The sequence below is a fragment of the Arvicanthis niloticus genome, chromosome 16 (assembly GCF_011762505.2).
Source record: "Arvicanthis niloticus isolate mArvNil1 chromosome 16, mArvNil1.pat.X, whole genome shotgun sequence".
Lineage (NCBI taxonomy): Eukaryota > Metazoa > Chordata > Mammalia > Rodentia > Muridae > Arvicanthis > Arvicanthis niloticus.
Window position 1 is genome coordinate 55,496,713 of NC_047673.1, and position 23,358 is coordinate 55,520,070.

Here is a 23,358-nt window from a genome sequence, read left to right on the forward strand (position 1 = left end):
TATGTATGTGTATGTGTATATATATATGCAGTCTTAAATATAACCTTAATATTAATTATAATTATATAGATTGATAAATCTATATAATGTTAACATGTATACATTTTGGGTGTGCCCATTTGATATGAAAACATTGCAGAAGAAAGGTTGGAAAGATTATAAGAGCCAGAGGAGCAGGGAGTTTGCTCTGAGATTGTGTTTCTTAGTATTGTCCGAAGCTACACCCATAAAGTCTTGCCAACATGATGGCGCAAACATGAACAGAATAGGGATAGCAACAGACATGCTAGAGTGGATGGGGGAAACCTGTGAGTCCTGAATTTTGTCAAAGAACTACAGCCACTTTGGGAGTGCTAAGAGTGGAAGAGTTAGTCTTTCCCAGGGAAGGGAACACCAATTGGTTATCCAATTGTTTTTAGTTCCTAAATTTTACAGGCCAGAATGTAACCCATCATAAGATTGCAAGACAGAGAAACCAAGATGTCCATAGGGAAAAATTGTGACTCTTATAATCTGCATAGTCACCATAAATTGGTGGGAAACTTACTGGGTGTTGCCTCTGCCTATGAACAACAAAAATTAATTAACCTTGTAATATGAAAAATGACTTTATAACTTATTCAATTCTTATAACAATCCTGAAGATATCATCTTCCCTATTTTTTTGGCAATGAAATTCAAGTTCACTAGTGTCAAACATCTACTCATACTAATGCCAGTATACAATGTATGGTATACTAATACCATACATCTGATGGCAAGGTGTTCTCTCAACTTGAGATACCTGCCAACACAAGGACAGTATACTCAACGGTACCTCTGCCCATTACCTTCACTGAGGAGCTTGACTTTTCCATGGGCTGGCAGAGAACACTAGAGAACATGGCTGTGAAAAATGGTCACCTTTCCCTGAACTCACTTGCATCTTTCAATGTCCAGCCTTTATACAATAGATTTTATATTAAATAGCTCTGAGATACCAAACTATCAGATGGGTGCTACTTCTTTTGTAGAAGGTGATTGGCCCAGAGTATGTACATACCCCTGTGGTGAACTGTTTTCCATTGGAAACTGAATTGAACCTCTACCTTATTTTAAGCTAGCACCAAGACCTATCTGGGCTGCTACTGAAAAGTTAAGTTACATTACATTACATTTCTTATTCTTCTTAGGTCTTGGTGTAGCAGATTCACTTACCACTCCTCAAACACATTTTCAAATGCCATATAAATGAAAAATATGCAAACAAAAATATCCCTATCACTACTACAAGCATTCCCGCCCACCAAGTGTATTATCTTGTGTGGTTTATTTGCCTCTGTTCCACATGATAATGTGTAACGATTCTGAATTTCACTGACAGAAGAAGACGGATTAATTTTGTTAAGTAGGGTCTGGAAGAAGAGTTGAGCTGTCATGAACAAGGTGTTGCTCTCCATCACTAGAAGAACCTAATCAGGGAAACATGTCTGTGGCAGGATGCACATTCATCCCATGCTGCATCCCAGGCTGTTATGAGGTGTGACTAATCACATCTTCATGACTCATCTCAGTCTGTAATAACATGCTCCTCGGTGACATCAGTGGTTACAGGAGATGGATGTGGCATGTTCAGCTGGAATATCTGTGTATACCACAGCAATAGTTTACAATGACTGTAGCTTGTTTCTCCACAATAGCACATCCACCACCAAAAGTCTACATCATAGGAAATTTCAGGCAGACTTCATAGGTCTGGGACGAACCATTAGAACATGGAAAGCCTACTGGTGGTGATACCATCTAATGAGAACAATTCTCTCTCCCCCATCAGCTGTAAACTGCCAACTTAGTAGTGCTGGGGTCTGGAGAGCACCTCCTGCATCTATGCAGAAACTTTGGATGGCTTGTTCTTTCGTGGGTACCACAATTACTCTCAGTTCCTATCAGGAAGACAGCATTAAGTAGAGCAGTTTCTGCACACCACATAGCATCCGTAAACTCTGATTTTCCACTCATTTATCCTCGAACAGAGAATTAGCAGAATAGAAATAGCAAATGGACAACAGCAGTCGGAAGTTTCAGACCAGATATGACTCAGATCTTAAGTTGTAGTTTTCTGGAATCTACTGCCTTCAAACTAGGAAGCCTAACTCCTTAAGGTCACTTTTTACATTAAAATTTCATGGCATAAAAAAATGCCTGTCAAAAGCACTTTTGGTCTACCTTTGCTTCTAAACTACAAAGTGCTATGGAGATAAGAGCAGGGTATACATTTTAAAAACATTTTTTAAGTTTTAAATCTTAAGGCGTAACTTAGAGAGCATTTTAAATTTTAAAGATTGGGTGCTTACAAGCATATGAAATGACAGAAAAGACCAATAAATATGTTTCTCCAGAACATGAGTTTAAGGTGTCTACTGTGCATCTAGCACAGAGTATTTACTTGCATGGGGAACCTGTATTTATTCAGAGTTTTCTGGGTGCAAATACAAAAGAAAAAGCAATGGGCTGTACTACAGTTCTCTAATTTGCAGAGAGATTACACAGTTTCAGGTTTGTTTGTAGAAAGAATAATTTCATGTAAATAAATATTGCTAGCCTAGTTGCTATACTGAAGTGAATTGGAATATATTAACAATATGGTGCTATATATTAGACAAATGTAATCTGATAAAAGCCATTTGCATAAGCTATTTGTGTACCCATCAGAACAATATAAACCTACGTGATACTGCCCTGTCTTCTGTTGGTGGTGAAAAGCAGAACCACCCTTTCCTTTAATCAGTGTTTCTAATTTTATTTTTCAGAATGAAAAGTCCCCAGGGCGATCTGCAAGTCGATCAAGTAACATATCAAAAGTAGGTGACCTCTCTCCATGTCCTTGTTTACTGATTTCTACATTTTGCAAGTTCAATGAATATTGATAATGGTTAACATATAATAGTTATGTATGATAATGCTTAAATATGATTGGTTAATGGTTTAAACTTTTTCACACTTTTACTGTGAGATACATTATGTTTTCACACAATCAAGTATGTTATCTTTCCACTTTGTTCTCAATAGAGAAGGTAACCTGTTATTTTCAGAGCACTGAAAACTATGTACTGGGAGCTATGGCTCTTTTTTCCTCCACTTCCAACACCATAGGGGCAACACATACTCAAATCAAAATGATCAGCAATCACGGCAGTTCCCATTGATGTAAAACGTCAGGATTTAGATTCAACCTCACTGAAATGTACACTTTTTTTACATTAGAATAATTTTTAGAAATTAATTTCATAAAAACTTCAGTTTGTCCATATTTAGGTTACAGAATCAATGGATAAAAATAAAAATACTCCCTAGACTTACTTTGAATCCAAGCCAGGAAGCAGGACCATTAAATTATTATGAATCTAGACAAATATTCTAGTCTTTATGCCAGTATGAAAAAGCAAACTTCATGAATCGTTCTTTGACATGGGGTACCATGTGATGAGAAGATTTGGGAACCGTGTGATGAGCAGATATGGGTACCACTGTGATAGGCAAGGATGGTGCTTGGGAAGTAAAATATAATGCAACCAGTTTTCAAAATAGTCACTCTGATTTTCGACTACATTGGCAGGATCAGGACAGATTTACCATACGGCATATTGCATCTCAGGGCCTTCTACATTCCTAGCCTTAATTTTGTATTAGTAATTTTACATTAGTTTTTATGGTGGATCTAGAAATTAGTAACAAACATTAGGCTTTATGCCAACTGCAGCATCCCACTTACAGAAACTCTACTTTCTGCTTAGTTTCCAGTAGCAAATGACTTTGTTACTCTCTGAGAAGTGAGAGCTCCAGAGTGTAATTATTCTCTTCAGCTGTATCTCTGAGCATAGATCTTATAGAGAGATGACATGTGCACACATACTACATGCTTGCAGGAGTGTGTCCCTGACCTTGGACATAGACATTTGTGCCTGTCCCTCTGTATGAAAGACCATACTGTTGCAATGTTTCCAACTATCCTCAGTAGCATCCTTTGAGAGATGATCCAGAACACAAGCATTCATATGCTTGCTTGTAGATCATGCAGGACTCAAGACTGGTACAGTTGAGAGTACTACCCAAATGCCTGTGTGTTGTTGGATTGATACTCTGAGAAGTCGTAAAACCTTTAAATGATGTAAGTAGGTTGGTAGACTAGTAGAGGAAAGTCCTTGAAGGGTACTGTTGAAGCAGGCTCCCCTTGCCATCTTTTGCTACACCACCAATTCTCACTATGATGTGTTTTCCTTCTTCCTGCCCCATGAGGAGTCTAAATGCAATAGAAGTTCCTAGATTTCACACTCCCAAATTATAGTTCAGAATAATCTTTTCTTAACAACAGTATTGTATCTGGTATTTATTATAGTGATGAAAATATGACAGTACATTACTTAATGTTTTGAATTTCATTCACATCAGAGTCCCTCCAAAAATATTTGAGAGGAAATGTGCCCTTCTAATTGAGGCCACTTTGGAGTGAGATTTTAAATCCAACTCTCAGCTCTGTTGTTTCCTATTCATGTGATCTAGGGATGATCACCTAAACTCCCTAAGACAGACTTCCTCCCCCTACCACAAAACTAGTCACCTGAAGGATTTCTTCATTTAGTTTATATGAGTGAATCATCTTCTAAATGCCTGTCATCAAAGTTTCATAAGAAAGGGCCCACCTAGAGCTGTGGGACAGATTAATGTTGAGGAAGTAACAACTTAGAAGCTTGTCAAAGGACTGACAGCTCTGTTATCACACCAAATATTCATGATCTAGGAACAAATGTATATCTTCTTTTCAAACTGCTGTTATGAAAGATGCAATGTGTTTACAACATTCATCCTTTTAGCTTATTCCTTCAGAAAGTACATAAAATCAAAAGTGTTACTTCCCATGTCTGACTTCATCTTGAAGACTCTCTGAAATTGTGTTTGGAGATAAATGAATACCTTTTCTCTCTTACCTTCATTGTATTATAGAAAAGTCTCAGCTCCCAACCCCTGGTGACTTCTGTGAATCTAAATCTCTTAACTCAATATAACTCTCCTTGTATTTGTGTCAGAATGATAGTCAGAAATGATAAATGCACTGTTGGTTTCTCACTACTTTCATGAATAACTAAATGATAAACTCTTCAATAATCCTGTGGGCTACAGTGTATGAAAAGACAAAACCTACAACTATTTCAATTCTTTCATTTTAAAATATTAGAGAAGAAAATACTAAAACTGGAGCAAAGGTGTTCTTTAAGATTGCCAAAAGATAACTTTATGTAAAAATGTTGAAATTTTCAAGTGTATGAGAATCAGTGTAATGGAACCATAAAGAACATAGGTAGCAAACCATCTGCTTAGAGGGGTTATTACGTTTTCTCTATAGCCTTAGCTATAAAAGGAGAAGGAACAGAAATATGTAAATATCTTGGTGAGTTTCTTTGAAAATGGTTAATCATTGTTTAAATATCAGCTACTCTAATGGTGGAGCTCCAAACACTTATACCTCAATGACAGCATTAACAACGCATCTAGGAAGTCTCTCTTAGAGCCAACTAATTTAAGACTGTAACGTGTGTGCTTTTTGTGAACAAGAATAAATTAGACAGTGATAAAAGTAAGATTAGTGAAGACATTAAAATGCTGTATACAGGACAGGACAGCTGGCTCCTGGGTCATGAGAACAGGAGTGTTGGGCTGTGAAGAGATGGTTTGGTCTCCCCGGTAGAGCTCAGGGTTTGAGGTAGCCAGAGACCCAACAGGACATTGCCTGTCAGGGACGGCATATATCTCCCCATGTTCCCAGATTCTAGACTACTCCACACAGTCCACACCTCTCATTAACCTGAACCGTGCAGACTACAGATGACACAGAGTTGCCCCTCCTTTTATGAAAGAAAAGAGAGTGGGATGTCGGGCCGTGGAAGGGTATCCTGGTTCTTGGGTTGTTGGTTCAGCCACCCCACCAGAACCCAGGCTCCCGGAGTCCCAGGCAGGTGGGCCAGCGGCTGCGTGAATGTAGGACCCTCCCCCAGCGGTGTGGAAAGCCCACCTGGGACCCCGCTGCCGGACCACTGTGGGACCCCGCCGCCGGACTCCCCCCTCGAGGTTTTTCCCACACAGGAGAGAGAAACCTGTACCTTGCCTGGGCAGTATAGTAGAGCTTACCCTGATGGCGAGGGTGTTGGGTGAGCCAACCCCAAGGGTGAGAGAGCAGAAGAGCTGGTCCTGCCCCTTGTGGGCTGCAACATTAGATGTGCTAGCCAGGACAGTGCTGTGAAGTTTGCCTTAGTGGTATAGGTGCAGGAAAGTCAGCTGGCTGACCAATTCAACTACCAACCAGGCCCAGATCCAAGGCTTTGAGTTGGCCCATTCCAAGATCAATCCCATGTGTGAACTACTAGAGCAGTGACGGTGGGTCCTGCAGATCCAAAGCTTCAGTATCTCTGTGACACAGGGCAACAATAGGATCTCCGAGTGGAGCCTCAGTGAGGAATAATAGCATAGCGGAAGCCAAAGGCTTTGAATGAAACTAGTGACTCGTTGTAATGAACACTTCCAAGTAAAGAAGTGTGGACGAAAGTTTCCATGATGAGATGGGTTTTCTTGTTTGTATGTTTTGTTTTTGTTTTTTGTTTTTGTTTTTTTATGATGGGAGATTGCAAGGGCAGAGGGTGGATGTGAAGTGACAGAAAGATGGGTGGGATTGGGGTGCATGATGTGAAACTCACAAAGAATCAATCAACAGTTAAAGAATACTAAATATTTCTGATAGCTTAAATGTTTTATATTCAATGCTAATAAATGCTTTTAGGCCATCATTAGTATAACTCATGCTGTCTATATTATTTCCTTCTTCTTGTTTTAGTTTGTCATAGACTCCATCCATTGATATGGGCATGTTTCAGGATATTGAAGGAGAATACCTCCCAGCATAGAATCCAAAACGTCCCTTATGTCCTTAGGTCTGCTCTTTTACCTGCCGCTCCTCATTCCTTACTGGATGAACAGACCTCTAATCACCAGTTCTTACTTAGTGTTTCTCTTTTTCTATGCTGGAATAGTGAAGCAATAAAAATGTACACCTTATCTTCAGTGATCTCAACTGATAGAATTGAGAGAAAGTATTTGATATTACTGTGCATAAGCATAAAATATGTGTATAATATATGTACACGGAGAACATATAAAATGCGTATGCTTCATATAGATGTGTATATATACACTATACATAAATAAGATATATACTCTACAACAGCATGTGCTCACATGACTTAACAAATCTGAGGGTCCCAAAGGCCTCCTGGCAACTTTTGGTTGCGGATAGTGTTGAGGGTTTTTTTTGTTTGTTTGTTTGTTTTGTTTTTTTTAAAGGGGGAGAGAAAAGTTAGGTTTTGTAGAGACACAGTATGTTGAGGTGGGAGGGGCGCCTCAGAAGGCCCATGCTGAGTCATCTTTTCCCCCTCTGAGGTACTAGCCATACAACGGATATAATATGGTATAGAGTTTAAGGTATGTGAAGTGGAATTGGGAAAGAAATAGATGAGAGAGAGAGAGAGAGAGAGAGAGAGAGAGAGAGAGAGAGACCAGTCAGGAACATGTGGAAAGGGAGGGAGGGGAAGGGGAGAAAGGGATCAGGGAGAGAAGAAGCAGAGAGTAAGAGAGCAAACAGCCCCTTTTACAGTAAGCCAAGCATTCCTAGCTGTTGCCAAATAACTATGCAGCAAAACATAGAAGGAATGCTAGCATTCCTCATCTTGGTTTAATTTTAAAAAGAAAAGAGTAGAAAGAGGTGATGGTGAAACAGGAATGTGGTCCTCATGATCTTTAGCGACTTCTTGCTGACTTCGACAATAAGTCTCTGGAAAACCTAAGAGAATGGGGATGGGGATGTTAGTCCATCTTAGGAGAGTTGACTGTTTCCTGTCTGTCCTGGGTCTGTGGGACCATCTGTGGACAGAAACAGGTCCAGTTAAAGTGCCTGTGTCTGTGAGAGTAGATTGGAGCATCTGTGTGTTGCTTCTCTGGACCTGTCCTGGATGTAGATTTTGAATAAACTCTTGGACTTGACAAAATGTTGAAACACACACACACATACAAATACACACACACACACACACACACACACACACACACATATGTTAGAAAATAAAGAATAAAGTTAAATACATTTGGGAGAAAAGAATTTTTCTTAGATGTACATTGGAAACCTTAAATCTTGGTTGTTGGGCGTGAGGGAAGTCCCAATCCGAGGGAACAAAAGAGGAATCCCATCCTATGGAACAGGTAGTAAGTGGGAGCTTAGGGTATTGATTAGCAAGTGTACTTATCTAGATGGAGTATGTTTGGTCCATGAGAGGTAGATCTGAGTGGGCTTTCTAGAGCTTATAAGTTTATAAGGGAGATAAGTTCATTAACAGCATGAACAGTTTTGAAGGTGAGCTTAGGGAATACAAAAACTTTTCCTGGAGCAGAAGGAGAAAAAAGGATATATATATATATATATATATATATATATATATATATATATCGTATTGAGAAACAATTTTAAGTTTACATTTTAAAGACAATTAAAGGACATTCAAAATCTTGACCTTGTGAATATGATAGTTGAACATATAGATATAGCATGAGAAATACAGTAAGTCTATAGTTAAAAGATAATCAACAGAAATTTAAAATTCGAACTTGTGAAAGCTTACATCAGAACTTGCGTATTCTTTATCGTGAAGCCTGTGACCCGTGAGCCAGGGAAACTTATCTGTCTTTTTGATAAAAGATCTGGTAGTCTTAACTAGTTAGCAAATTGACTAATGAATTAATATAATGGTGGATTACCTTGGAGTAAGGAACTAGTTGTCTGCTTTCTAGCTGTCAAACTGTAGTTAGCTTAGCTGTTGATGTAGTCAAAAATATGGGAAGAATAAATTATAATCTAGATGTTGTAAATTAAAATGACAGACGTTGGTCAATAGTCCACTACCTAAACAGCTTTTAAGTCCCTGTGGTCTCCATCTCAACTTGGGTCCTCAAGCCCAGAAGACAAGAAGCTTTTTCCCATGCAGTAGGAATGTGGAGAAATTACCCACCTTGACTTAGGCAATATGAGACATTTAACTCTCTGTATCCTCTGTGTATCCTCTGTTTGTCCATAGTGTAGGACAAGCCCAGGCCGCAGGCAAGGCAATGGAGCAATGTTTCTCAGTAGTTATCATACCACAATCAGGCAGAATCTTGTTGCTGTGCACATATCTTCTCAGATACCTTGGGGGGGGGGGGGGGGGACTGTCAAGATTGGGAGTATCTGTCTATCATAATAAGCTTAAACATTTAATGTTACATTTAGCAGATTTCTCACAAGATTGAGACCCGATATCTATTAAGCATACCTGAGTTAGACAATCTGCGTTTGTTTAATTATTTGTTCTAGAATATATCTAGCAAATAAAGCACACTGTGACTTAATAACAGTAGCAAAAATAAGGCTAAACATATATTTAAGGCAGTGATCTTTAACTTTTTTCTGTTTAAAAATCTTTCAATTAATATTAAAAATCATTGTTTACCAATGAAGGATAGAATGAAAACCTTATCCTAATTGGAAAGTGTCTTTGGAGCCTTAAATCAAGCTGTACTCCTAAAGGCTGTGAAGTGAGAGATGGCCCATAACAAAGATGGTAGATGGTCCTAGGACTGCCCTTATCTAAGATGGTGCTAAAGTGATAGTATAGGAAGACCTTAACTGCCCACAAAAAAAGATGGCACTGAAGCTACAGCTCTGCCTGGATGAAAGTCATGTGTTTGTTCTATCTTAGAATGGAATGGCAGAAGTGGCTAAGTATCTTAGAATGGAATGGTAGGAACATGGCAGAGACAAACATATAGACAAATCTAAGCAGTGTGGTGTGAGGGTTGGGCAGTGGCTGGAGGAGCCTGGGGGAGGGGGCTGGTAAAAGAGTGCTTGCAGCTGTTTTCTGTCTGCCAGCAATTCCATGGAGAGCAGAGGCTGACCATCAAGGGTCAGGAAACCAGGAACAAAGAGCCAGGGGCAGGCAGAAAGCATGGCTGCTGTGTCAGAGTCAAGGGCGTGGGGAACTGCACCATCCAGACTTGTGGGCAGGCAAGCAGGTAGGGGGCGATACTGCCAGTGCACTTGCTCCATGGAGTAACTCAGGCAGTAGACTGGGGGAGGGGCAGAAAGTGGAGTAGTGAAGACATACCCTTTCTGGGTGAGGATAGAAGCTATTAATCTTATCACGTGCGGCGTCCTAAGGATAAAGTAATAACCAGAAGAAATGAGTTGTTAATTGTACCATGGCGTCTTGAGGGTAAATTAATACCTACGATGGAACGATCAGCCAGGCTACATTTACTAGGTTGTCATGCAGTAATCTGGAGGCTGAGCTACAGGAACATTGCCCAAGCTGTGGGGCTCAGAACCCAAGGGAGAACGGTTTACCTAGGCCTGGCCTAGGATTTTTTTTTTTTTTTTTTTCAGCAGCATGAGGGAGAGAAGATTGAGAGAGAGTTTAAAGTGAGAAAGAGATCTCTACCCAAAAGTAGAGATCCTAAAACAAGACTGTGAATACAGGAGACTTACCAATTCTCCAGTATTTGGATGGAGCATTTTAGTGATCTAATGGCTGGAGAGTCCATGTGACTGACAGTAGAGGACTGTGAATTCGTGCAACCTATTAGTTTGTAAATCCAGAGAGAGAGAGAGAGAAAGAGAAACCAGGATGTGTTTTGTAGAGGCATGGTATGGTGAGGTAGGAGGGGTGTCTCTGAAGGCCCATGCTGAGGCATCCCTTCCCCTGAGGTACCAGCCATAAGACAGATATAGTATGGAAGAGCGATTATTTAGGGCATGGGGAGGGGAGCTGAAAAGGCAATAGAGAGATAGAGACAGAGACAGAGACAGAGATAGGTAGAGAGAGTGGGACAGACAGACAGACAGAGCGAAGAGGTTGGCCAGGTACTCATGGAGAGAGAGGGGAGGGGAATGGGAAAAAGGGGTGAGGAGAGAAGATGCAGAGAGTAAAGGGTAAGAGAGTGAACAGCCCCTTTTATAGTAAGCCAAGAATACCTGGATATTGGCAGGTAACCATGGGCAGAGTCTAGGAGGAATGCTAACAGTTGACATCTGACAACTTCAACTTCAGAGGCAGAAAGAGTGTAGTCCTACCCATGGATTTCATCAGTTCCTTGGGTTGGAACTACAAACCATGTGGATTACCCTAAGCCCATGCTTGAAGAAAAGCATGAGTTAGACAAATGAATAACCAGAGGGCCAGAACCAGTAAAATTGTAGACCATGAGTCTAGAATGGGTTTCCCTAATTAGATAAAGCTGCACAGGCACCATTAGGGGTAAACTGTTTCCAGAAAAACTGCCTTCTGCTTTTGCTGGAAGCTACTGACTGGTTCCTATGAATGGGAACTCATGTGTATTTTTGCTTTGCTTATTTTCCTTTGCATATTTTACTGTAATAAGTAAGATTTGGAAGATGGTTACATTATCGACCCAGAGAACCTTTAGGTCTCAAACAGTGAGCATGGTCAAGGAAACTCCCAAGGTTGTCATGAAAGGAATTACAGAGGCTATAAATGTCATAAAGTTTATTTCTGTTTAATTTCAGTAGAATAGCTCAGATGGAGTTTCTTAAAAGAATGTACATAAACAAGGTCATCCTTGTGTGATCTGGTCAGCTGTTAAGAAACATGTTTAAGGAGTATACATACAAGTCATTGGAAGGGAGGAAGCAAATTATAAAGAAGCAGACATGAGATAGCCAAAGAGCTGTTGTGAAAACACTTTAACTAATAGATTCTTTCTCTTTAGTCTGGTTGTACAGGTAACATTTGCATTGGAAAAGAGGAAATGGAATCAGAATCCACCAAGTCCTTAAGCCTTTATTCTATCTCACTTATTATGAATGAATGTGAACATTATCTTTGCCAGTTTAGGATTGTACATCATAAACATAATATTCCTGATGTGAATATGAAAATTCTAAGCATGGTGCATAATAAATGCTAAGTAGCTAGTAAAGATAAAAATCATGTTTTTAGTTTTAACCTCCGAATTTTAAGATTTCTAGTCATCCCATCATTTTTTTTATTAGCTTATGGTTTTGTTTGTCTTTACAATATTAGAGTTGGGCTATAACACTTTTCTTACTTTATGTTATTTATTTTTATTCAGTCTCATTGTGTATTCCAAGCTGGTCTTGACCTCTGTATGTCTTGACTCACTCTCATAAGTGCTAGGATTATAGACATATACCACCACAACAGGTTTGTGGGGTTTTTCTTAATATTTCTTATTTTAATAAGGACAGTGAAGTTGATCCAAGACCTATAAGGAATCTACATAGGTTTTAAAAATGTAGAAGATTCTTGGAAAATCTCAAGTGTGAAGGAGACAACCTTCTCTTTTATACCACACACTTACTTTGAAGTGTTTGAGACATTACCAATTCTCCTGGCTGCTTTTAATACACATGTGACTCATAAGTTCCTAAAGATGGAAACTCAGCCAAGTCCCATCTTTCTTACACTTCTTCGATGATAGGGGATTATTATATTCAACTAGTAACATTATTAACTTTACAAGAATATCCCCTCAAAAGCAACTGTCACAGAGAAAGAAAGCCTTACTTTCAATTCAAGTTCATGAAATTGTTCTTTGGAATAAAGTCTTTGGGTTATGGTCTGTGCAGAAAGCAGCTCATAAAATCAAATTCATTTATGAAAAGGATTCAAAAATGACTACCTTAACAAAATGATATTTTGGTGATTTTTTTTTTGTAATTTCTTAGTATATTCCCCAGACAGTATTGACTTGGCAGGTTTCATCTAAAATTTTCAATTGGTTTCTACCTAAAAATATCTCCTATAAGGTTAGTATGAAGATGTTATATAGCTATAAAATAGTGGTTTTTTATAATATTTCTCTTCTCTGAATACCCCAGCTCATTTTACAATAAAAAAAGATGAATAATGTAGTCAAAACAACTTCCATGAATACCATTGAGGATATACTGTGCACAGCGTGTTAGTGCAGATTACGGCATTTTAAATGGGTGTTGTTTTTTTGTTTTTTGTTTTTTATCAAATTCCTGCTTCACTTATCTTTTGGAAACCTTTATCATTCCATATTTTGCCAAATTTGCCTTTAATGTTTCAAAATATTTTCTAGCAAGGTCAAGTTGAACATGTTCCCCATGTGTAAAATGTACTGGGAACGCCTTTAGCTGGACCCAAGCCAAGCATTTGCATTCCTGAGCAGGTGTTTAACGCTCTGAGTAACTGATACAAGGGACCTGCAAATCAGCAATGTCATAAGACAGAATACCTTTAGAGGATAACCCGGATGTGCTGATGAAGTAAAGGAGGATGTAATATTGAGGAATAACTTGGACAAACTGGAGGATTCTCACAGATCGTCCGTCTAGGTTCCTCTTGAGACCAAAGCTGGGAGAATGGATATAAATTCAGTTGGATCAGTAAAGGTGACAAGGACTATAAAGAAAACCTGAAGATATGTCCTGAGACTTTTTCTTTATGTAGGTCCACTCGTTGGGAATGCTGACCTAATCTCATGACTTTATAGGTCAATAATTCTCAAAGCAGCTAAGCCAAAATATCATCCATAAAATTTGGATTCAAATATTCTACTCAAAAATCTCATGATGTATAATAGGAAAGTATCTTCAGTTCATTTGCTATAATAAGATTTGGAGATAAGGAAGTTTTGCAACGATTTTCTAGGCAAGCAGTAGTGGGAGAAACCATTGCTGAAATCACAACAGAAACATAAGGAAGTAAAAAATCAAGAGATGGCTCCTGTGTGGGGCCTATAATATAAAATATATGTAGTTTTGTCATTCTGGAGGCCAGAGATCAAGTCTTTTACCGGCCTCTTATTGGCTCACAGTCTTTCAGAGACAGAAACATTTCTATGCATGCTGACACTGTTCATAAGAATTTACCTGTAAAAGCCCCGAAGCAATCTAAAAAGCCACAGCAGCAGGTTCCCAAAGAAAACCACAGTTGTAAAACTTTAGCAGAAGAAGAACCCAGAAACTGGGAGAAATATACACTGACACACATTTAAAGGAGGCCAAGGAACTCATCACATGCTGACAGCATCCGCTATGGTGGTCCACCTTCTGTGTGCATGTGATCTATGTTTATCCTTCCATCCTGTTTTGTACTCTTGTAGATGTTGGCTTGTTACAATTTCTAGAGAAAAACCTAAAAAGACAACATAGTAGAGTGAGTTATTGCTATTGTAAATTTCACAATAAACCCAATTCACCTTAGCACACTCTTTCCAGAGTTTCTTTCTTGGTGAAGTGTTTCTAACTTTATTCCCATGTGACGCTGACCATGACAATGACTAAAATCACTCAGTGGATATTGAATTTGGCTTTAGAAAATATTTGTTTGCATCCAGCACCCCTCCTCATCATGGACGAGATCCGTTCTTCAGTGAAGCACTGTACTTCATACCAGACAGTATAATCTGGTTTGAAGAAAAGATCCAGTCATGTGATCCACTGGTGTCTGCAATAAGTTCTTCATTCATCTTACAGTCCAGGAGCATGTCAAGGCTTCTTCATGAGTAATGTCCTCTACAGACTGAACAGTGATTGATCTGTCATATCCATACTTGCAGTTTTGAATGAGTAGGTTTATTGCATGTATAGAAAGAAAAGACTAAATAAATAAGTAGCAAGTACCAGTGAGCCAGAAGCAGCTGAGAGACCGAAAAAAACCCATCAGTTCAGTTGCTCACATCATCTGACAAACTAGAGTGGTCTGATTGACAGGACAAAGAGAATTAATGACATCAAATAAGGCTTATGAACATCCAACAGAAATGACTGGGAAGTTGTCAGTTATGTTACAGTTCCTGACTCGGGCAATCTTCAGTGCAGGGTCCTTTGAAGCCTTGCTGTGGGTGAGCTCCTGCCTTTCCATTTCCACTGTGGGCATTTGTATGCCTCTGCTGAAAATGGTTTACGTAGGACTGTGAAGGACACACAGTCTGGCTTCTGGTCGAGCACCACTGGAAATCACTAGAGACCCCCACAGGGTTTCCTGCAAGGGACAGCAGGCATTTCACCATGCTCCCAAATTCCAGTCTCTTGACATGAAGCCACAGACCTCCATAGATTTGGGTCCTTTTGTCATGTAGAACAACGCCCACTAGCCCCTCCACAGGTAGAGGGTGTGACTATAGGCCACAGAGCCTCAAGACACATCTCCATATTAATGAGGTATCTAAAGGCCAGAGGGGCATAGCCAATTAAATATTCCTTCCCAGACCCTCCTCCTTGAAAATTGTATTTAACCTCAGGCCTGCCCTGAGGAAACTGGGGTATAGTTTTCATCGACTTTCTGCCATGACAATAAACATCTTAAGACCATGGACTGTTTCTCTTCTTTGGGACCTGCCAAAGGTTTTCGTCTACAGAGCCTCTGTCTATCTCCCATAGAAGATTTCTCTAAGTTCCGATTCCGCAGACCACCAACACAAGCAAGCCAGCCTTGAACCAGCCAAGCAAGCCGCCAAGAACTCTCATCCCTGAGGACCCTGCCTGGAGCTCATCTTTCCTCCTCTCCCCTTGGGCTGCAGGCCAATCTAGCCCATATGCCCCCACTTCATTCTCGGCCCTTAGGCAGCGCCCCCAGTGGTGCCTGGCGGCCCAAGAGCCTGAGAACCAGCCAGTTCCTGGATGCCTTTTGGCTGGGGAACCCCCAAGCCAAGAGCTACAACTCACTATGAGACCTCAGACTGCGCACACCCCACCCCCACCCCCAGCAGGGTCCAGCAGCTTCACATAGCCCAACACACACCCGGCACAGTGTGGAGTGAACACAGTCAAATTCCCTGTACCTCTTTGAGTCTCAGCCCTACCCCTTGGGTGGAGGGTGCAGACATGGGACCCATAATTCAACCTTCACACCTGTAACCCAACAGGTTTATCCTTTTATTGCATGAAGACAGAGTGGTTTAGGACCATTGCTGGTTTTAGCGCCTTCTTAATACAGGGCCAAGAGGGGCAGCCCTTCCCCAGATAAGAAGCCTTGAAATCACGTTGGGATAAACATACTTAGGTCTAAATAGAAAGCTCTATCTTGCTTCCAGCAGCAGCTTCTCAGTAAGTTTAAATGTACAATTAATGAGTGTGCTGTACATTACAAATGGTAAGGAGAATTCTGATGTAGTCTGTGACCTCCATCTATAACATCAAAACTTTACCTTCAGTTCTCCATTTGTATATCAAGTTTGTTTTTTTCTTCCATTTTCTAAACAGAACACTTTATTTGGATAGGATAGATATAACCAATAACAGAGATTCAATTATGTATGTGTAGAAGATAAAGCAACAGTAACAAAATTGTCCATTTCTTTGAAGGTTGGCATCAAGCCTATGCTCCATTTTTATTTATTATAGCACTTCTGGGAACATGAAATTGGCCATTTGCGATTGGTCTGACATCTGTGCAGCTCATGTCACAGATGAAAGCATTAAAGAGCCTCTACTCATCCAGGCTCAAAAGCAGCAGTCTTATGAGTCACCTGATAAAGGAATCTATGAATTATTTTGCTTGGGTTTAGCATGCCTTGAACATTCAAATTCCTACCAAGCATCCTGGTTCTTCTCTAACAGCAGGATGAAGTTTGTCCTTCACTTAGAAAAGAATGCCTTACCATGCACAACAACTCTAACATACAGTTCTAAAATCATAAGCATTTGGACTGCCTTGAACATCTGTAGGCTGTTCTCTTCCTGCACTATGAAGTGCACACATTCGGAGTGTTAGCTACTCCTGCTCACTAGATCTGGTAACACAAGATGATAATATCCAGTCAATGGTCTCCTATATTTAATAATTGTCAGACTATTAAGGTCTCCTCCAGTCTGTATTTTGACATGTTCATAAGCCAAAGCCATGAATGTATATTGCTGTTCATGTCAAATGAGTGCAGACTGCTTCTGATTCTCATTTATGATGAATATTGCAAATAAAACATGACAAATCTCTGACCTCATGCTACATGCCAGACCAGGTGTTCATGTGCTGCTCTAACCACCTAGGACATGCAGCGAGGCACTCTGCAGGGATCTACTGCCATTTGTCTGATGCTCTAAAATTCTGTAGAAAGCAATCACAAGAGGTGAAACAATGTGATAATACCATTGACTTCGGAGGCTTGCATTTTATTACTGTTTTTGTTCATGTACATATGTAATGGCATGTAAAGTCCAAAGGTCAACTTTGTGGAATCAGGTCTCTTCTTCCAACTTTATATTGATTTCAAAAATTAGGCTCATGTCATCAGGTTTGCTCAGCAAGCACCTTTACCTGCTGGCCCATCCTGCAAGCTTGGGAAAATCACAGCAGTCAAAATGATTCTTTTTTTTTTTTTTTTTAAAGAAGAAATACTAATTTTATAAAGAAACATGATAAGTTTTTAAATTTTCATTTTTATATCATAACAGATAAATCAATAAAGAATGCCAATTGAATCAATCATTTATTATTGAATAATAAATTTCCCTTAATGTTTACCTTGTACCCTGAGAGAAGAACAAAATATATGATTCTGTATACTTGTAGAAATATCCTTTTCATATATAGGCAACAAAACAGATCAAAATCTGTATCTGCCTTTTGTATTGCCCTATCAACAATAACTCTCATGAATCCATAGTACAAATAGTACATGAAAATTATTTCATCTATATATTAGTTTCACAGTCTACTCAGCTGTTTAAACAATTTACAAAACTGTTATTATCAATAACTGTCACAAAGGAACATTCTGGTTCCATGAAACCATTAATGATTTTGCTGATGTTTTCAAACATAAATTAGGCAGAGTCTTGACTCTGTTTAGTATCACTGCCATTTTATATAGCTCTCAGAATAAAAATAAACCTTTAAGTCTGGTGTAGTACTGTACTTCTTTAATCCCAGCACTTGCGAGGCAGGTGTATATCTATGAGTTCAAGGCCAACATGGTCTATGTAGTTTGTTCCAGGACAACCAGATACATACTTAGACCCTGTCTTGTTAGATAGATAGATAGATAGATAGATAGATAGATAGATGATAGATAGATACAGAGATACAGAGATACAGAGATACATATGTAGATAGATACATATATAGATAAATACATATATAGATAGATACATAGGTAGGCAGATACATACATATATGCATACATGATAGATAAAAGATAGATAGATAGATAGATAGATAGATAGATAGATAGGCCAAGAAGTCATGATCAGGCCCAACTCTCTCTCCTAATAATCTTCTATAATTAATTTTTAAAGAAGGTATAGCTTGAGCTATGCTATCAAACTTACAACAACCCTGCTTTTACCTGCCAAGTACTGCCATCATGAGCATGAACTACAAAGCCAAATAGCTATTTTTTCTTAAAAAATTCTATCATAATCCATAACATTGCAATTTATTGGCCCTTAGGACAATAATTTCTTTCTTCTTTCATTGCTGCTTCTTCAGTGTGTAGAGAAATTATGATAACACCGACCCAATAAATATTTGTTAAAAAAAATATGGAGACTGATTACTTATAATATACATATTTCTTATTATGGAATTATGGACTTATAGAGAAATTACCTGTCTATGCCTGTCCATAGCCAAATACACCACAGAAGTGCTGGCATCTAAACTGTACCAAATGTCAATCACATTGAGGAAAGGGGCAGTCCCTATAACCGTGTCCAGCACACACTGACCTGCTGGCATATAGATCCTTGAGTAGGAGCATTGCTACTTAGCCAAAGGCAAAGGGAAATAGTCAAGATTATCAGCCAATATCATAAAACCTGATTGATGGGGCATTGATTTCTAGTAAGGATCTCAGAAGGGAGGTCTTTGGACCACTACAATTTACTTGTGTGTCATATCACCTCAACAGAGCTTTGTCAAGCCATACCTTCAAGGAAACTGTTTCTACATCTATATAAATAAAGCTGTATCTACTAGAAGAAGATACAGTGATGAAGTTCAGCCTTGGTTGCTGTTTTTGATTCAGAAGTTATAACTGATGCTATTTTATTTGCCTGTATGCATCCTACATTTTTAGCTTTTGCTAAGACCTCTACTGCTCTAGTTGGCTTCCCTGGGGATCTGGCTAGCACCCCCTCAGCAGGATATAATTATATTTGATCATGTATGGCCCCACAGTACAAGGGAATGTGTCCCTAGTATACCCTGGAGGGAGCAAAATATTTCTCCCTGCTGCTGTTATATAAAAGAATTTCCTCATGCTGTCAGCCAACACCATGTCCTGAGGACCCAGAGGTCTTCTGTTCTACTAATGAAGATAGGTCTTGCCTAACATTCTGACACTCAGAAACTCAGAATCTGTGACAGTAATGCTCAAGGCTGGGACTTCTCTACCATAACCTTCCAGGTGCTGCCTGCTTGACAGTGCAATTATAATGCCTTAAAAAGTGCAACACAAAAGTTAGCAGCTTAGAAGACAACCCAGGAGAGGGTGACTAAATCTTACCAACACACATAAAATAGAGCTTGGCGTCTTCTTAGTCATTCTTAGTTATGTCCAAAATGTAATGGGTAATAGTAGGTATTATCTCAGTCCTCATTCCAGTGATCTGGAATAATGTGTGCTTACCATAGCTATCACTTAGAGTTCTGTAAGTTAATAAATTCTGGTCCAAAGAAGGCATTCTCCCTTTATGAGATACAGGAGAGAGTTGAAAGCTGTGACTGCAGTCTGATCACATTGAGGTCTTTATAACAGAATATCTGTAAGTGAAGTTATTTGTTACCATTCCGGTTAGCTTGTGTTAGCTTGCTGAGTTATTTCAGGGGCTTTGTGCTGTATCTTGGTAAATGATTGGTGTTGCAGGGTATGACATACAGTCTCTCCTTCAGTAGCATGGTTCTTAAGCTATGTAATTATTATCCTTTTCTTCAATACTACAAACATATTCAGCTTTCCAAGCTCTCTAATAACCATAAGACTTGAAAAAATGGAATGTATTTTATTTGAGCAACTTTGGACTAGTGTGGAGGAGGAGACTTTATTTCTAAAGCAAGAAAATTTGTCTCATGGTTTTCAAGGTGTTTCCAATTCCTCCTTTAGCTAACAAGGAAGTTAGCATCAATAACATTTTATCTGCCAGAACATCAGTGTAGTCTTTTACACTGTTTAATCCATTGTGTTCTGCTGCCCATCTGAACACCCCCTAGGAAGATGATGACTCCCAAGGAACTCTAGGGGCAAAAGAAATATACTTGAAAATGGAGCTCCCCGTCAACTGGAGCTGGGGCTGTCCCTAAAGTTGTTGCCTCTGTGGATTCCATTCCCTTAACCGAGCTGTCTTGTCTGGCCTCAGTGGGAGAGGATGCCCCTACTCCTGCAGAGACTTGATATGCCAGGGTGGAAGGATGGGATGGGGGCTCTCCACCCCTCAAAGAAAAAAGAAACTGTGTGAGGGAAAAACAGAAACTGGAGGAAAGGACAGCAATAGGAATGTAAATAAATAAGGTAGTTAGGTAGGGAGGCAGGCAGGCAGACAGACAGATGGGGATAAAATAAAATAAAGCTTGTTTTCAAGAAGTTTTATGCTTGCAGGACAGAGATATAAAAATGAGACTACAGTTTAGCTCAGGTGTCAATCACAGTGGAATACGGAATTGCCATTAGCATTTAGTCTTTGTGTGCTGAATCTTCTTAGCTGCAGAACTCTGGCCCAATGTTAGGTTATAGGAAGCTCAGATCTGTTGATGCAATGCCCAGCCAAGCAGAGGTCCCCAAGGAACTCAGAAACCAGGCCACGCCAACCATTCTGTGGGAATATACAAGGAAAGCAAAAATAAAACCAACATATTAGGAACATAAACATGGTAGTGGCAATCTTGGCATTATAAAACAGACCAATCAAACTTAAACTATTCAGCAGTACATGTTTTCATTTCCTCATTTATACTGTAGTGTACATTGGTGTACTTAAAGATTAATTAGGATACTACAGGTTTTGTTTCTTTTGGTTTTGCGCTGTAGGTAGAATCCAGGACTTTGGACATGATAGGCAAGCATTCTAGCACGGAGCTGTACCCCAGCCCAATGTTGTTTTTAAACTGTCCATCCTTTTGAATGATGTTACAACTTCTTACCATTTCACAGGTCATACTGAAAATATTTCTCCAAAAGTCTGGGCCCTTTTAGATCAGGGAACAAAAGATTTACTTTAGAAAATAGATGGTAACTAGTCTGTACAGCTGACTTTCAGTCGGAATTTCTAGTTTTGATTCTAGAACATCGCTGTCTGGTGTGTCGGCCATTAGCCACAGGTGGCTAGTTAAATTCAAATTAACTGCAATTATATAAAATTTAAAACTCAGTTCAGTTGTACTGAACTAATTTATTATGGATGAGACTTAGGGTCTTAATGAAAGCTCTGGTTGCTACAGTAGTGGACATGGCGTCTATGTGGCGGGAAGTTGTTTTCCAGGCTTAATCATAAAGTTAAAGCAGGATAATGTTTGGTTTCCTTTGTAACCCTGAAAAGCAAGTGAATAACTTGTAAGGTTTTGGTGCCAGGGATGAAAATAATTCCTAATTACTGACCATCTGTCAGATTATGTGCAGAAGAATGACTAAGCAAACGTTCGGGATTGCTTTCCATTCCATAAAAAAGAATTTATTATAAATGATATTATATCTTGGGATTCATTTTCAATTTTGGCAAATAGTCATGTGTTTCAGTGTAACGAATTTCTGAGGTGGTATGAAAAAGATGTCAAATTATATACAAATTTATGGCTTTCTCAAATTGTGGGAGATTGCGCATGAAGGTACTCACAGGAGGAAGACGGTGCTGTTTCTCAGTACCCTTGGTCCCTCTATCTCTCTCTGGATTTCCACAACTAAAAACACAATATAAAAAAAAAAATGGATCTGAAGATATTTCTTTATTTTGAACACCTTCAAAGTCAATAGACTATTACATCCATGTTGTCTACCATGATACTTTTGTGGTTGCATCTGTGATGCTTTGTGCCCATGATTTTATATTAAGAAATAAGATTTAAATCTAATAACTAAGTTTTATGTAGTGCCCTAACCAGGAGAGATAGCGAAAGTGATGAGACAATTACGTTCAAATACTTAAAGTAAATCTGAGAACTATTAGACTTGAAGAAGAAAAAAAAAAAGAAAGAAGCTGAAGTTTAGTCATCCCTAAGCCGTTGCTTTCTGAACAAAAAGAACAAAGATACCATGCTTTGAATATGGTATCAGCCTCCCTTCCTGGTGCCTCTCTCTCTTCCTTTCGTTTCTTAGATGCTTAAAAAAAATCTGTTTAGTTTTAGTATTTTAAAGTTTGCTCTCCAGATTTTCTTTCTTTTTCTTTTTTACTTTTCTTTTCATGTTAGTTAAAATTGAGTCCTTCTAGGTGGCTTCTCCTGGGTACATGTACTTGCTAACTTGCTGTTATTTACCATTTCCTGTTTCTGTCATTCATCTTCTCTATTTTTTGAGTCCTTTCCATGGATCCTACAGTGGGTATTGGCAGCTGTGTTGTTAATGTAATTATTATGTAGAGTTGATTTGGATTGATTAGGCCAAATAAATCCACTTTGAGATAAACTACCCAATTTGGCTATCTTTGTTGATCAGATTAACTGGATAATTGTCAAATCTCTATCTCACTAATTACTGCAGAGACACATTATGTATTCCCTCATTCAATTCTCGTTTCATTAAAATTTACCACCAAGGCTGAATGAATGAATGCTGACATATAAATAGACCAGTGGAAGATGAAATTCAATGGACAGGTGCATAGTTTCCCTTCTCATCTTTCTACTGAAGTAAGAAAATGTTTATTAATATATCTTTTCCTTACATGATGACAAAGATGAGCTTGAGGGACTCTGTTACCTTTACATGAAATCCATGATGCCAATGGTCCCTTTCACAACCCAGCAATATTGCCAGGCTTCCTAAGTTGGTTTAAACGGGAAAATACATGGAGCAAGATAAGCAAGCAGAAATTTTAAGTTACAGTTGTTGAATAATGGCTAATAGTTCTTTAAATTGTTGTACTTGTATGCTTTGTACAGTTAATTTTGGTATTATAACATTCTTATTTACTATATCACATATACATTGTGAAAGAGCATTTTTCTTATTTAAATTGAGTCTTTTTCCTCACTATTTTTCTAAATAGACAATAATAATAACAGTAGCACTTGTTGACCAAGTTTAACATTTTACCCAGGATATCAAAAGCCTGTGCATAGTTTTGGAAAAGAAGTTCAGAAAGTCAGATGT

At 38.9% G+C, this 23,358-nt stretch overlaps 1 protein-coding gene across 14 annotated transcripts in view; it reads left to right on the forward strand.

Annotated features, from left to right (window-relative positions):
- Positions 1–23,358, forward strand: part of Marchf1 (membrane associated ring-CH-type finger 1) — a 737,296-nt gene that overhangs the window by 577,114 nt on the left and 136,824 nt on the right. For all 14 annotated transcript variants that reach the window (XM_034520273.2, XM_034520272.2, XM_076914208.1 and 11 more), the window contains one exon: positions 2,790–2,840. In XM_034520273.2, the coding sequence (XP_034376164.1) occupies positions 2,790–2,840 (51 nt within the window). The remainder of the gene's footprint in view (positions 1–2,789; positions 2,841–23,358) is intronic.